The sequence below is a fragment of the Phoenix dactylifera genome, chromosome 6 (genome assembly GCF_051530095.1).
Source record: "Phoenix dactylifera cultivar Ajwa chromosome 6, Ajwa_hap1_PhDact_Kaust_v1.1, whole genome shotgun sequence".
NCBI lineage: Eukaryota > Viridiplantae > Streptophyta > Magnoliopsida > Arecales > Arecaceae > Phoenix > Phoenix dactylifera.
The window spans coordinates 22,730,031-22,742,144 of record NC_143195.1 but is presented as its reverse complement, the minus strand read 5'-3'; the positions used below and the strand labels follow the sequence as shown (position 1 = coordinate 22,742,144).

Here is a 12,114-nt window from a genome sequence, read left to right as displayed (position 1 = left end):
CGCATTGAGATTGGTATAAATTATTTTGATCTAGTTTATGCTAGAGGGGACGGTTACTTAACATTGAAAACTGTCGCTACATTGGAGAGGCCGCACTAAAAAATACGGAGCATTCAAAAACTTTGGGGCCGTGAGATTTTGTCCTAAAGATTTTCCTTTTTTCTTTTTGTTTAGATTAGAGATTGGTTTTAACCCCAGATGAACCATTTTACTTGAGAGCTTCCATCTTTTTTAATAAAATTAACTTTGATGGCAGTGGTGTTGATCATAGAGGTACCAATAGTAGTGAAGGTTTTATGATAGAAAATCCTAGTCTATTTTTCATCATAGGAGATGGCTCTCATTTATATGATATTGCAGTGCCATTGGTAAAGCTGAGAGAAACATGGGAGGATTTTGTACATGCCACCATGGTCCTAAAAGCTTCCAGTGTTATTCTGGAGGGGGATTCAGGGATAGGGATCAGGTGGGCATTGAATCTAATATCTGAAGCTGGTTGTGCCCTCCTCATGTTATTGGATTTATAGTGAACATCTTCCACATTTAAAGGGAGGCCACTTATAATGCTGCAAACTGGCAGCCTCTAACGCTGCTAATTATTTGGGGCCTATTCCGTGGGATTCTTGTCCATCTGTTCCTGCACAACTGCGTGATCTCTTGTAAATAGACTTCGCAAGTTGTATCTAGAGACTGTATAAAATAGCCACCTAAATAAAAAGAAAACGAAAAGCAACGTTACGAGGACTGGTAATCAAAGTAGAAAACACAAAGGTCACCAAAATGAGGACAGCAGGGCTCGGTTTCCGCTGCAATTTTTGTATCCAGTAGAGTTTGTCGTACAGTTCACATGCCGTTCACATGAGCACATACGTGAAGTAAGGCATGGGTCCCTACGGCCAGAGGGCCTTGCAGTCACCTTTGTCCGTGTGATGACTGGTACACAGTCTAGGGCATGCAATAATATTTGGTTCTTACAGTCAAGACCATGAATATGCAACAATGGGCTTGCAAATTGAGAGAAAAAGGCATGTTCCATGTATACACAAGTATTGGCAAAGTCCATGTTCACATAGGCAGGCATGCATGCTTAATGCCATGATCTAGCATAGGGCTGAAAACCAATGGAATAGAGGTTCAGATATAAGAATATCGATATTTATATCCATTATATTGTGGTTCATAAGACTTAATCTAGACCACTCAATTGACCATGCGGAGAATTGTATAAGATCCAGGAACAAGATTTGCTGCATTACAAAATTGAATCATACGGCAAACATTTGCAAGCCCTAACTTGCCAATACAATGTCTGGTTAAGATACTATCTTTATTTTGAAATTAGGTAATTTGTTTAGCCCTATGATGTGGCACCGCCCCTCAAGGGTGTGGCGCACCAAGTGATATAGAGTATATTTCATCTTTTGGATTTCAAAATAGGTCAGTTGAAGCACAAATTTTCTTTCAAAAATATTTTATCTACGCATATCTCCTAATCTAAGAAAAATTGGATGATGTGGTTATTGGCAAAGTCGATGTAAAAGTCGAGATCTACCTTTCATAAGATTTTAGTTTTTTCTTGATGAATTTCACTAGTCGTGTCTCTTTCGGAAGAGTTATATGCTCTTTTAAGTATAAAACAAATTCGACCAAAATTATGCATGGACAGATCTTGCTTGCAAAACTGGAGACTTCGTAACTTAGTTTTATTATGCAATAATGAAAGAAAGTGGGACCTAGATCTTAATTCCATTGAATTTTCTATTTTTTATTTTTTTTAAGAGATTCAAGTTGAGCGGGTTGAAAGAATTTTTACCTTTTTTCCAAGTAGATCAATATTTGACTAATATGGATAAAGATTAATCGAACGTAAAAATTTATCACTACAAGAAAATACATATTCAGCAACTAAGATTCTAGTCGCCGAATAACCATATTTGGTCGCCGAAACCTTTTCGCGACTAGAATACTCTTCGTCGCCGAACCCTAGTCACTGAAAGGTTTTGGCGACCAATATTGTGTGGTCACCTAAGGTACACCAACAACGACCAACGTTTGGTTGCCGAAGCAACTTTTCAGCGACCAAATTTGTTGTCACTAATTCCCATGCCGACCAAATAGTTGGTCGTGGAATGTTTGTCTTCCGCTACCAAAAATATGGTCACTGAATGTCTATCTTCCCCCACCAATAGTTTGGTCGTAGAATGTATTGGAATGCATTGGCAACAAACATTTTTTGGTGGCAGAAAGTATTAACCTGTATTTAATTAATAATTCAAATTATAAGCTTAATATTTATTTTTGGGCTCGTTCCAAATCCTGTACAACCAACACAGCCTATCCATTATCCATATTGCACAATACATTTGCTCATCCAAATAGAAGTATACACAATGTTGGAGAATCCATAATCATTCATTATAAATATCATCATCTATAAGTCTAAAGTCAAGCAAACCTATTAACCATTCATCAAAATGTTTCATCCATACCATATGTTAAGGTGATAATCATCACCAAACACATCAAAATGTAAATTAAAAATCCCAAAATATCTGATCTTGCAATTCATCCAAACAACCATCATGTAGATAAAAATATGAATAAACAAAAAACTGATTTCTGCTTGTAGACAACTCTACCATGATCATCTGAACAAAAGCTATCCATATACCAAAAACTAGATTCACATGCTCATAACTCCACCATGTATCTGAGAAAGCAAAAAAGAATACACAATCAATAACCACATGTGAAAAATAATAAACTAAAATTCAAGTATAAGTTCACAATGATATTTCGCTTAATTTGGTCCAAATCTCTAAATAATCTACGTAATATAAATGAGAATACATACCAACGAGTATTTGTGCCACCAGTTGAATACATGGCCCCATCATGATGGATAGACGACTTATGCGTTTGAGTCTTTTCCTTTAAGAACTCTGTCACCAAACTTGTAAGATGTGCAATTTGCTTCTGTTCTTCCTCTCCCTCTTTCTTTTCCTCCTCACGCTCTCTCCTCTCCTGTTCCAATTGCCTCCACAGCTCCTCACGCTCCATCTTCATCTCCTCCATCTCAGCTTTAAGTTTTTGTAACTCCCCAACATGGTCTTGTGACACACGACTAGGTGTGGAAGAAGATGAAGAGGGCTTCGGCCCATCCCCAAATCCAAGAATGTATCTCTTCCTTTTTCCAAGTGCCTGCCTAGACATCTCCTCTGATGTTAATTGCACACCGGATTGGGAAGATTCTTCTCGCAAGCTCAACATCTTTGACTGTCAATGCAAAGGTAACAACAGAATTAAATGTATATATAATCTTGCAAAAGCATAAAGTGATTTAAATTATTATTGAGATTTTAGATACCTACATGTTTCACGGCGCAAATAGGATCAATCTACTCTTTGTTCTTCTTGGTATGAGTTTTCTTATAGAATTCTGGAAATTCAAGGTTTTCAGAACCATTAAACTCCGGCTGCAAAGTGTAATTTAGATTAGCATATAGCCACTATATAATAAAAAAAATAGAATAACTGTCAGATCTACTTGCATAAAAGGATTCCAAAAATATACATGCAGCAAACTAGAATAAAAAATCTACTTGCAGCAAATTATCTATTTTACAATAGCCAAAACTATCCCATAGACTGTTTCACAGGCAATTCACTAAAAATATAGCCAGTACATACTCAAAAATATATTACCTGTATAGTCATTGTTGCAACAAATGACCGAGATCCTGAACAATGATTGTACTCAAGCTTTTTCCTATTCTTTTTGCTAGCTTTTGATCTCACCTTCAAAAAAAATACAAATTAAAAATCTAAAGAAAATATTATGATCAAATATTTTACTTATAAACTCTGAAGCACTAAATATGTAAGTTACCTTGTGTTCTTTGCTTTTCCACACATCGTCAATTAAGTGGCGCCAATCCTCTTGAGTCACATGTTCGTATGGATGACTATAAGGATCCACATGTAAGACGTTCTTAACATGCTTGTAATGCAATTTCATATTGTGCCTCCAATTTCTGTGAATATTGTAGCATTTTCTGTGGACAGCTTGCTGAGCTACTAGATTGCCATGATAATCATCCGAGATTTTGAACTTGTCCTAAAAACATAAGTAAAATCATTATGTAGTATGATCAATGCAACTATTACAAGTATGTAAAAAAATATTATGCAATAAATAATTACAAGGACAGATTGTATGATAGCAGATTGAGTAGCCTCGTCTACATGCCGCCACGTCTGTATGCCCTTAATTGGACACATTCTCCTAATATACACCCCCAATAGACTGGCTACCTTTGGGGCATTAATACCACATAAAGCATTCCACTCATCAAGTACTGGAACAGAAAGCTTTTCTCCGTCATTCTGGGCAATGAGCTTATCAATTCCTTTCCCAACTATCTTACCCCGCACGCGCTTTGATGATGCTCTTTCGCCATATGTGGTTCTCAGGCAAGAAACGCCTCGCACCCATATAGCCAATCTTACTCCTCAAACGTTCTGATGAAGCATCTTCGTTACAAATGGGACAAGCCAAATAACCTTTTGTTGGCCATCCAGACATGTTACCATATGCAGGAAAGTCATTAATGGTCCACATGAGAGCAGCACGCATTCTAAATGTACTTCCACTAGAGGCATCATAAGTTTGCACGCCATCCTTCCAAAGCTCTTTCAACTCATCAATTAATGGCCTCAAGTAAACATCTATTTCTTTACCGGGAGCCGTTTTTCCGGGAATAAGCAATGACAGCATACAAAATTGCTCTTTCATACACTTCCAAGGTGGAAGATTATAAGGCATCACGATAACGGGCCACATACTGTACGATGTGCTCATATTTCCAAAAGGATTGAAACCATCGGTGGCTAGCCCTAACCTCACATTCCGCGGATCCTTGGAAAACTCAGGATGTTGCCGATCAAAGTTCTTCCATTCCTCCCCATCAGCCGGATGTCTTAATGTTTCGTCATCCACTCGCTTCTCCTTGTGCCATCTCATATCTACAGCTATTTTCGGAGACAAAAATAAGCGCTTCAATCTCGGTGTCAGGGGAAAGTACCGCAAAATTTTATGAGGAATCTTCTTACCGTTACCATCATTCAGCTTATATCTAGGCTCATCACATATAGGGCATTTCTCCAGGTTCGCATTCTCCTTCCAAAAAAGAACACAATCATATTTGCATGCATGAATTAGCACATATCCCAAACCCAAATCTCGTAAAAATTTCTTGACTTCATAAAGGGTCCATGTAACAGACTTATCACACTCCGGTAGAATTTCCTTGTATACCTTCATGTTCATGTCAAAAGAGGAATTGCTCCACTGGTTGTACACCTTAATATGAAGCATCTTAATAACGAATGATAATACTGTAAAAGTTTTGCAACCAGGATAAATGGGTTGTTGAGCATCATCAAACAACTTATCAAAATTCTGTGCATCCTCCCTCCCCAAGTTATTAGGCAATTCGTCAATATCGTCATTCATGAAAGCGCCCATGCAAACATCTTCCAGCATATTAGACAATTCTTCCCTATCATCGGTGCCATCCCCAGCCATTCTATCCTCAACACCTCCACCATTGTCACAGTTAGCATTATTTGAAACAACCGATTGATGCACGTGAACCGATTCTCCATGTTGCACCCAAGTCTTGTAAGAAGGCGAGATTCCTTTTAACATTAAATGAATCTTGACAACTTAAATGCTTTGTTTTTTGTCATTCATGCACTCGACACAAGGACACCAAATATCATTTGCTGAGCCTAAATTTGCCACCGCAAATTCAATAAAGGACTTCACCCCTTCTCTATACTCTTTACTCTTCATTCTATTTTTTATTGTCATCCAACTCTTGTCCATTTTGACTGACCTACAAAGTACTTCATCAAGTTAGATTGATTAGTTTATAGATTTATTTTTGTATTCTGCAAAAAAAAGTTGCAGCAGAAAACCAGAGACGGCCCAATACATTTGGAGGCCTAAGACAAATTCAGTGAATGAGACATTTTCTTTTTTTATTATTATAATAATAATAAATTTTAATAAGTACAAAATAGTTAAAAAAATGATATGAAAATAGATAGCTGTCAAGTATACTATTTCAACAAAGATGCATGAATCTAACAAAGATAAAGAAGCCTCTTCAGTTTAATATAATTCTTGAATAGGAGCATGAAAATATATTTAGTTTAAAAAAAATCCCATCTCTCATCTCCCATCTCCCATCTCCCCTTCGATACCACAGCACAGCAACCATTCAACCCAAATAGAAATGGGAAGAAAAAATTAAAAAAATCTCCACCTTCTAAGAAGTCCATCTCCAATCCCCCTATCTTTCTTCCCGATGGCCCAGCTGGATCGGAGTAACGTGAGGGAAGGAAAACCAAGACCAAAACACTCCAATCCCCTGATTTCTCCCCTCTGTTTCTCTCCACCCAAAACAAAACCACCGTCCCCAAATCCCTCCTCGCTCTCTCTCCCTGCCGGCCCAAGAAAAGGACCTCGCCCCAAATCTCCTCCCCGGCGGCGGCGGCGGCGGCGAAGGAGGAGAAGCCCTCGTCGGTTTCTTCTTCTCTCGCCTCACCTCCAAATTTCCCGACAACCCCCGAGGACCCCCGGCCACCGCTCCTCTCCCTCTCCCTCTCCCTCCCGGCCTCTGCTAAATAAATGGGTTTCTTCTTCTCCCGGCTCGCCTCCACTGGTTCCCGACAACCCCCGGCCACCTCTCCCTCTCCCTCTCCCTCCCGGCCTCTGTTTCTCTCCCAGCTTATCAAATCCTCTCCCGGCTGGCCTCCTAATTTCCCGACGACCTCCGGCCACCTCTCCCTCTCCCTCTCCCTCTCCCTCTCCCTCCCGGCCTCTGCTAAATTAAAATCCAGAGAGGAGAACGTACCTTGGGACGCCGACGCCGAAGGGATGACCGAACGGGCGAACCGGCGAACGGGCGATGCCGACGTGCAGGTGAAGCCGACGTGCGGGTGAAGGCAAGGTGAAGGCGACGTGCGGGTGAAAAGGAGAAGAATAGGGAATTAGGTTTTTTTTTATTTGGTTTCCTGCATTCATACTTTTCGCGACTAAATTGGTTTAGTCGCTACATGTTGCCCAGATAGACAACCCAAGAGGGGGGGTGAATTGGGTTTTAAAATAATTTGGGTATTTAAAACGATGTGGATAAGTAATTAAAACTAGTGTAAGTTATTTAATTAATTACTATGTGCTGTGAGTGATATGAAAGGAAGAAGAATAGAGACACGCAATCACAAACACCAAGTTTTATAGTGGTTCGGAGCTAACCCTTGCTCCTACGTCCACTCCCCAAGTCTCACTTGGGAATTCACTATAACCCCCTTGGATTACAGCCGGTTGTTTTCCAAGCTCACCACCAAACTTGTTGTTTTACGAGCTCACAACGAACTCGGTCGGTTTTCCCAGGCTCACCGACTAGAACCACCCCGATTGTTTTCTCGGGATCACAATCGAACCCTTACACACGTTGGTTTTATACTCGGCTCACCAACCAACCTCAATCCCCTTGATTCAATCCTCCGATTGAACCAAGCAAATACAATGTGTAAATAAAAAGAAGAAATAGAAAAATACAGCTTCTCAAAAGCAGATAAAAGACAATATGAACAATAAATGAAGTTAAGAAGCCTCAAACGCTTTTAGGTTGGAGAAGAGGAATGGCTTCTTAAACTTCTGGTCTCCTCTTGAGTGAGTAGTCGACTTGAATGCAGGAGGAGAAGGCTTTAATTGCTGGAAAGATGTAGGTGGATGCAGTAAATGCAGATCTTCCTCTTTTTCGTTGAAGAACACGTTGCGGAGCTTGAATGCTTGATTAGTTGGAGTGGAATGGTTCTTCTCTGCCTTGCTACAGTCTTCTGTGGCTATTTAAACCAACCCCCACGGAAACTAGCCGTTAGAGAGTTTTTTCTGCCCGTTCTGCACACTCTGCGCAGCCTGACAATGTGTCCGTCCGTGGGTTAGAGTCGACTCGCGCGATCAGGAGTCGACTCGGCTGTAGCGGGAGTCGACTCAAGCTTTTTCGGAGTCGACTCGGCAACTGTTCCAAATTTGAATTAAAGTTGCCTTCACGACTGGGAGTCGACTCGTCTTGACCTGGAGTCGACTCGCCAACTTCTGGAGCTGACTTGGCAATTTCGGAGTCGGCTCATCCACTGAAGTCCGTGGATCCAATTTTGAATTTGATCCACTCGAGTCGACTCGACTGTCCTGGGAGTCGACTCGAATCTCAGAGCCCGAACTCCCAATTCTCTGTCTTTTGGCTCGTCCAGTCTTGGAGTCGACTCGAACTTCCTCGGAATCGACTCGGTTCTCAGTTTCCGAAACTTGGTCTTCTGCCTTTTTGATGTGAAGCTGTCTTGGAGTCGACTCGAGCTGTCTGGGAGTTGACTCGAATCTCAGAGGCAGTAACTTGGTCTTCTATCTGTTGATGGTCGCGGAGTCTTGGAGTCGACTTGCATATTGCGGGAGTCGACTCGAATCTCAGAGTCCGAAAATTGCTCTCTGACTTTTTCTTGTGTTCCTCTGAGTATCGACTCTTACTATCCTGAAGTCGACTCGGTGAACATCGGAGTCGACTTCAGGAGTCTGAGTTGAAGCTTTCTGTTCTTCTGTCTGTTCTCAGTCGGAGTCGACTCGTACTGATCTGGAGTCGACTCGAGCCCGTGCCAGTGAACTTGATACGCTTGGAGTCGACTCGTGATACTCAGGAGTCGACTCGAGTCTCAGACTTTGGTTCAGGCTGACTTCTTAACTTATCCAAAATACTATGAACCAAGTCTAGAGACACGTAGACAGGATTTTCACTGAAACACTTAATTGAATTCATTAGTAAACAAGAATTATACTCAAATGCTTTGAGCTCATCAAAATCAAATGGGGTTTTAATCAATCACTCCACAATCTCCCCCTTTTTGATGATGACAAAATATTGAGTATATGTAAAGTGAATTGCACAATAAACAATGAAATAAAATTCATAAATGAATTCAAATATCTGGTAATTCAATTTATCCAAGCTTGAAAGGAGTGAAACAATAAATTTCGGAGTTAAAGCTCCCCCTTTCATTTGGAATTATATAAGCCTTCATATCATGCAATCAATTGTTTGGCTTATATATATTTAATAATTTAGCTTGCTTAAAATTCAGATTCTCCCCCTCAACATATACATTCTACTATGTTTTGATTCTCTGAATTTCCTTTTAATGCTTTGAAGTTTATGAACTGAAATTTTTAGTTTTTAGAGGAAAAATCTGTCAATTTGTTCTTGAGTAGGATTCAGCTAATCTCCGAATATCCCTTGAATAGATTCTGGAGATTACTCCATTAGGAGCCCCAAAAGAGAGATAATGAGCCTCGAGGTACCGAATCCACTAAGAACAAATTTGTGTGTTTTAAGAGTTTATCTTTTTATTGATTTTCATTGATTCCTTTTACATATTTTATGCATATTTCTCCCCCTTTTACATATTTTATACATATTTCTCCCCCTTTTTGTCATCATATCAAAAAGGAGGTAAACAGAACACACAATCAAACATAGATCAAAAGACACATTATTGAAAAAAAAATGCGGCTACTCATTGTATTAATTTGTATGTAAGTACATTTCAGAATACAATAAGTAACGTAAAGCAATACATGTCAAAGCAAAATACAAAAAGTAGCTACGGTCTCCTCGAGGATGTAGCTCCTCCTCTCGAGGATGTATCTCCTCCTCTCGAGGATGTGGCTCCTCCTCTCGAGGATGTGGCTCCGCCTCTCGAGGATGTGGCTCCTCCTCTCAATCTGTTCTCCTCCATGAGGAGGGTGACCGCATCTGTAAGATGCCCGAGCTGAGTGATGATGGATGAGGTGGCCCTGCTGTGTGTAGTGGAGAGCTCAGTCACCGACGTCTGAAGTGTATCCAGCTTGTCGATGAGCACATTCGACAAGCGCTCGGCCCCCTGGGTGGTGGTGCTCATGTCCTGTCGGACGTTATCGCGCATCTTCCGAGTGGTGCTCGAGACTTCGCTCATGCTATGGAACTGGGCTTGGACCAGGAACCGTACATTGTCGATCTCTTCCTGCACATGGACCGTCATATCAGTTACGGCTGTCAAGGAAGGGACCAACGCTGACGAAGGTGCAGGAGTGGGAGCAGGCACTGAACCTCGGAGCTCCTGGAGCAGATCTCGGACTATCTCCTGCCGCAGCTCCCGGAGCTGCTCAGACGAGATCCGGACCTCCATAGGCTGAGTGGGTGGAGCTGAGGAGGAGGGTCCGGCGGAGGTGGTAGGAGCAGGAGGAGTGGATGGAAGGTCTGGATGGTCTGGAAGGTCTGGGTAGTCTGAATCGGGCTCAGGACTGGGGGAAGGTCTGGTGGTCTGGGAGGTGAGGGACGACTTCCTAACCCAGATCCCCTCTCTCTTCCGAAACCCCATCCTATGTAGGGTCCCTGCACGCGTGCGATCAGTCCATCGCAATGCGCGAAAGGGCTCCCCCTCAGGAATGGGAATCTCGTACTCCCTAAACAGAAGGGTGAATATCATGCCGTATGGGAGGGTGAGCCTAGGTCTATCTAGGGGCTCACACATATACCTATAGATGAGTTTGGGGAAGTTGATCGGGGTATCCTGAAGAATATAAAACATAAGAGCTAGGTCTCTCTCATTTACAAAATCAAATCTCCCTGTCTTAGGAAAGATGGACCTAGACAGTATACTCAAAAGGATTCTCACCTCAATCGGAAGTGAGCTAGCAGAAACCTCGTCTAGAGGTGACTGGGGTGGATGCCCTAGAACGGCCGTAAGGGCCTCAACCCTGTCCTCAGGGTGTGTGGGAGCCACCCCTACTAATGGAAGGTGGAGGATGTGGGCAATAAGATCCTCCGTAACAAACAGAGGGACACCGGCTACTGTGCCCTCGATACTCCCATCTCCCCGATGGACGGTACCATAGAACTCTCTAACAAGGCTAGGGTAAGTGGGGAGATCTAAAGTGAGGAAGTACTCTAATCCCTGTGTCCTAAGCCTATCACCTATGGTGAACCCTTCCCGGGAGAGATAGTCGAAGTCGACATATCTCCCGGTGGTGACGGCCTTCCCGGCCAATGGCCTCGCGGGAACCGCCCTAGGCGGGGAACGAGCCGGAGGTGGTTGCCTCGCGGGATCGTGCCGCGCCTTGGAGCACCGCTCAGGACCGGCCTCGGGTCGGGACCTCTTCCGGACAACGGTCTTACGCGGCATTATGACCTAGACGGAATGAAAAACCTAAAGGACGGAGAAAGGTCGACGGAGGAGGCTTGGGACCGACCGGGGGCGACCTAGGAAGGGATGAAAAACCGAAGAACCGGTGAAAGATCGACGGAAAAAGGGGTTGGAGACGATCGGGGACGACCTAGGAGTCGGCTCTAGGGCTTTTGAACAGTGGCGGCTTGAGAGAAAAGTGTTTTCGAAACGACAAATCTAGGGTTAAAAAGTCGGATCCCGACTGCGAGTCGACTCCACTGAGTCGCGAGTCGACTCGACCTCGAGTCGACTCCAGAATATGCGCGAGTCGACTCTCCTTATGCGCCTGTAGACTTCGAGTCGACTCCCGACTATATGCGAGTCGACTCCCCCTCTGCTGCCATCTTTGCGAGTCGACTCCCGCAAATGCGCGAGTCGACTCCCCCTTAGGAGCCGACTCTGAAACTTACTCGAGTTGTCTCTAACCTTGGCACGCACCTAAAAATCATGCTATAATCGTGCCAAATGAGGGAAAAACACTAAAGTATGATCTGATTTGATGATTATTGAAAAGAAACTCTATTTTAACCACAATCTAGTCATCAAAATCAATGAATCTAGTGGAAACCACCACTAGGATGGATCAATCACTCCTAATCCCCTCCTAAGCACACTAAACCTCTCTTCACTTAGGGGTTTTGTAAAAATGTCTGCTAATTGATTATCAGTACAAACAAATTGGAGTGTCACATCACCATTCAATACAAGATCTCTTATGAAGTGATGTCTTATCTCAATGTGTTTAGTTCTTGAATGTTGAATTGGATTTTTAGTTAGATTAATGGCACT

General features: G+C 42.4%; 2 protein-coding genes across 2 annotated transcripts; both read right to left on the bottom strand.

Annotated features, from left to right (window-relative positions):
• Positions 1–2,120: 2,120 nt before the first annotated feature.
• On the bottom strand, positions 2,121–4,370 carry LOC148703161 (uncharacterized). Its single transcript, XM_089923894.1, has 6 exons — positions 4,204–4,370; positions 3,890–4,117; positions 3,706–3,798; positions 3,372–3,476; positions 2,855–3,276; positions 2,121–2,710 (listed from the first exon to the last, which is right to left on the bottom strand). The coding sequence occupies exons 1-4, from the start codon at positions 4,279–4,281 to the stop codon at positions 3,399–3,401; spliced, it is 477 nt and encodes a 158-aa protein (XP_089780020.1). The 5' UTR covers positions 4,282–4,370; the 3' UTR covers positions 2,121–2,710; positions 2,855–3,276; positions 3,372–3,398.
• Positions 4,371–4,423: 53 nt separating this feature from the next.
• Positions 4,424–5,628, bottom strand: LOC148703160 (uncharacterized). The gene has a single exon (XM_088723303.2). It carries the CDS (start codon positions 5,585–5,587, stop codon positions 4,424–4,426), a length of 1,164 nt encoding a protein of 387 aa, XP_088579429.1. The 5' UTR covers positions 5,588–5,628.
• Positions 5,629–12,114: the final 6,486 nt, after the last annotated feature.

Coding starts and splice junctions, on each gene's coding strand:
- LOC148703161 (XM_089923894.1), bottom strand. CDS start 4,281: ATGTGTCCAATTAAGGGCATACAGACGTGGCGGCATGTAGACGAGGCT. Junction 4,118..4,203: donor CTATCATACAATCTGTCCTT/GTAATTATTTAT, acceptor TTATGTTTTTAG/GACAAGTTCAAAATCTCGGA. Junction 3,799..3,889: donor GGAAAAGCAAAGAACACAAG/GTAACTTACATA, acceptor TTTTTTTTGAAG/GTGAGATCAAAAGCTAGCAA.
- LOC148703160 (XM_088723303.2), bottom strand. CDS start 5,587: ATGGCTGGGGATGGCACCGATGATAGGGAAGAATTGTCTAATATGCTG.